The following is a 3,084-nucleotide window of genomic DNA, read 5'->3' on the forward strand; positions in this document are numbered from 1 at the left end:
CTGAGGAGCATGAAGGTCAATCCTGTTTCTCTAGGAAGAGGCAAATGTGGTGCTACAAATGGAGAGAAATCTGATGTGGAATGGGAAGGGAGAGGAGAAATGAAGTGAAGTGAAAGGGTTAAATTGCAGAGCAGGCGTGACGCGTGGAAGAGGGTGGGCCTCCTTTACAGCCTTGGGGAAGGTTGGACCTCTATACTCTAGGCTGGGAAATAATCCAGGAAACATCCTTTTGGTCAGATGAACCTTAACTCACACCTTGTTCTGAGGCAGCCACTTCACACTATCTTTGATATTGTATAACATAGTTTTCCTCTCTTTTATATGGTTATATACTTGCCACATTCGTAAAGCATATGCATAAAGCGCTTTTGAGGCACTGAAGCTACAGATTATATTTAACATAGACATATGGGAAGTTTTTGAGTTCAAGTTCCCAACAGAAGTCATCTTAGCAGGTCTTGTTTTCTCTTTTTAAACTATAGTTCTGGGTTACAGGACCTCCCAGTTGGTGGACACTTTTAGCTTTGAGGTCTGCCTTGCTTTCCCTGGTGGCTCTCAGTGACAGGCCACGGAGGTTATACAGGAAAAGGGGCCCTGACAAGTTGCCCTTGACAAGTTGAGGAATAGAATACCAGGGACTGAAAAGAACGATCGAAGGGGAATATTGGTGTAAAGAAGGAAGAACATGATATTGGAGCAGAAGTTCCTGATAGCAGAGTTTCAACATGCAGGAGGGTGATGCTGAAACTCCTTTGTGTTTTCATTTTCATATGTTCCTTCCACACTTCCCGATGTTCCAGGCTTCTTAGAATGGGAGGTATATGTACAAGTTGCCTACCCCTGCTTCTGCACACATACTGTTTCTACTGTCCTAGCATTATTAATTGCTACCTTTCAGTGATATAGTAAACATTTAAAAAATCTCATTTCAAACATATTATATTAATACATATATGTAAAACAAATGGTATGCATAATATCTCCTTATTCTTATAAAAATGTTCCAAAATTCCAATTTTACATATGAAAAACATTTCAAATGGTGCTAAGAGGTGGCAAATTTGAGGTTCAAATTCAGGTATATAAGACCTGACAGTCCCAAATATTTTTTTTTTTTTTTTTTTTTTTTTAGAGGTTGTATAATTTATGCAGGGTTTCAAAGCTAATTAGAAGTGGCCATGCAATTCGAAATCTTGCGTCTGGTCAGAGTACTTTACTCAACTGCTACATAACACCATCTCTCACATGGGCTAGCCTTGCAGGGAATAATCAGTTAACTTACATCAAGTCCTTCCTCTTTCCAGTATCATCTGTGAAAGGCCACTTGAGAAGAGTGAAGGCCACATCCAGTTGGAAGGGTTTCCCATGACTAAACATCAAGTAAGATGTTGCAGTCACATTTTTATCCATTTCACACTCAAAACCAAGCTCCCAAATAACCCCTTCTGCAGCTGCCTCACTGTACATAGTCATCTTCATTCAGTCCATCCCAAAACAAATTCTGACAATGACACGTGAACTGCATATAGCTGGCTGGCTTACCAGGTCCTTTATGCAGTTGAATTTACAAGGTGACAGACACCAAGTTAAGATAAGTAAAGTTCCAGTTTGGGTGCCTCCATTTCCCTCCCCTGAATCCTGATCCACTGGCTGCCAAAGCCAGAAGGGGTCTCGGGTAGGGTGCTTAGTCATGGGGAAAGCTCTTGTGGTTGGCCCGGCAGAGGGGTAGGTTTCACTTCTTCACAATCTGAATGACATCCTCATCTTCCAACGTATGGTCTTTACCCACTTTTTGAGGATTGTGTTTCACAGACAGACCCCAGACCAGAGCGTATTTAAATTCTTTGATAAGATTTTTGTGAATCTTCATGCAGAAATCCTCCACCGTGGTCCTAGAGTAAGGCAGTACCACTGGGGATGTATAATCTGGCAACTGGCCTTTGGGTTTGGTGTAAATCCTCACTAGCTTCAGATAGTCCCAGATCTTTTCCAATAGGTCGTCAAAATTCCAGCGGTGATGGGCAGAAATGGGGACACAGTGAGGCACCTTATAGATGATATCCAATTCCTCAATGGAGATCTGATCAATCTTATTCAATACATAAATACAAGGGATATAAACTCTGTTTCCTTCCACCACGTCAATAAGGTCATCTGCTGTGGCATCACTACGCAGAGTCACATCAGCATTGTGAATTTTGTATTCAGCCAAAATGCTTTTCACAGTTTCAGCATCCAGCTCACTCTGAGGGCAGGTGGCTGTGAGATTAATGCCTCCTTTATCCTTCTTCTTAAAGCCAATGTTAGGGGGTTTGCTGTTCAAACGAATGCCAAAGCCTTCCAGCTCATTTTCAATTATCTTTTTATGCCCCAAAGGTTTCAGGACATCCAGAACAATCAGGATCAAGTTACATGTTCGGGCCACTGCAATGACTTGACGGCCTCTGCCTTTCCCATCCTTGGCACCCTCAATGATACCTGGAAGATCCAGGAGCTGGATCTTGGCACCTTTGTATCTGATGACACCAGGCACAGTGGTCAGAGTAGTGAACTCATAAGCTGCCACCTCAGAATATACTCCCGCCAGGTTGCTAAGTAGTGTTGACTTCCCCACTGATGGAAAACCCACAAAACCAATTCGAGCATCACCTGTCTTGGCCACATCAAAACCTTCTCCTGGCCCACCACCACCACCACCTTTGGGGGTAATGAGTTCTCTACGAAGCTTAGCAAGGCGAGCCTTAAGCAGCCCTAGGTGGTGTGCTGTGGCCTTGTTCTTTTGAGTCCGAGCCATCTCGGCTTCGATCTCCGCGATCTTGGCTAAGGTGCTGCTCATGGCGGCGAGTCACCGGGGGGCGTAGTCCAAATATTTTTACTATTCTTAATTTTCTTTTATTTTGTTCAGGAATAAAAAAGGGCACCTGGTGGAAACTTTAATGTTTGAAAGTCTAGTTAGGAGAAGATGAACTTCTTGAGGAGTGATATTTAACATAAGGGCTATGTCACGGGGCACCTGGGCAACTCAGTTGGTTGAGCATCTAATTTTGGCTCAGGTCATGATCACACAGTTTGTGAGTTCGAGCC

The 3,084-nt window shown here is 43.2% G+C and overlaps 1 protein-coding gene across 1 annotated transcript; it reads right to left on the bottom strand.

The window, feature by feature from the left end:
• Window positions 1–1,193: 1,193 nt before the first annotated feature.
• LOC131503760 (developmentally-regulated GTP-binding protein 1) lies at window positions 1,194–2,857 on the bottom strand. Its single transcript, XM_058715422.1, has one exon. It carries the CDS (start codon window positions 2,834–2,836, stop codon window positions 1,733–1,735), a length of 1,104 nt encoding a protein of 367 aa, XP_058571405.1. The 5' UTR covers window positions 2,837–2,857; the 3' UTR covers window positions 1,194–1,732.
• Window positions 2,858–3,084: the final 227 nt, after the last annotated feature.

Source organism: Neofelis nebulosa, chromosome 2, assembly GCF_028018385.1.
Source record: "Neofelis nebulosa isolate mNeoNeb1 chromosome 2, mNeoNeb1.pri, whole genome shotgun sequence".
NCBI lineage: Eukaryota > Metazoa > Chordata > Mammalia > Carnivora > Felidae > Neofelis > Neofelis nebulosa.

What these genes read in the sequence shown, in the direction of transcription:
- LOC131503760 (XM_058715422.1), bottom strand. Translation starts at nt 2,836, where the DNA reads ATGAGCAGCACCTTAGCCAAGATCGCGGAGATCGAAGCCGAGATGGCT.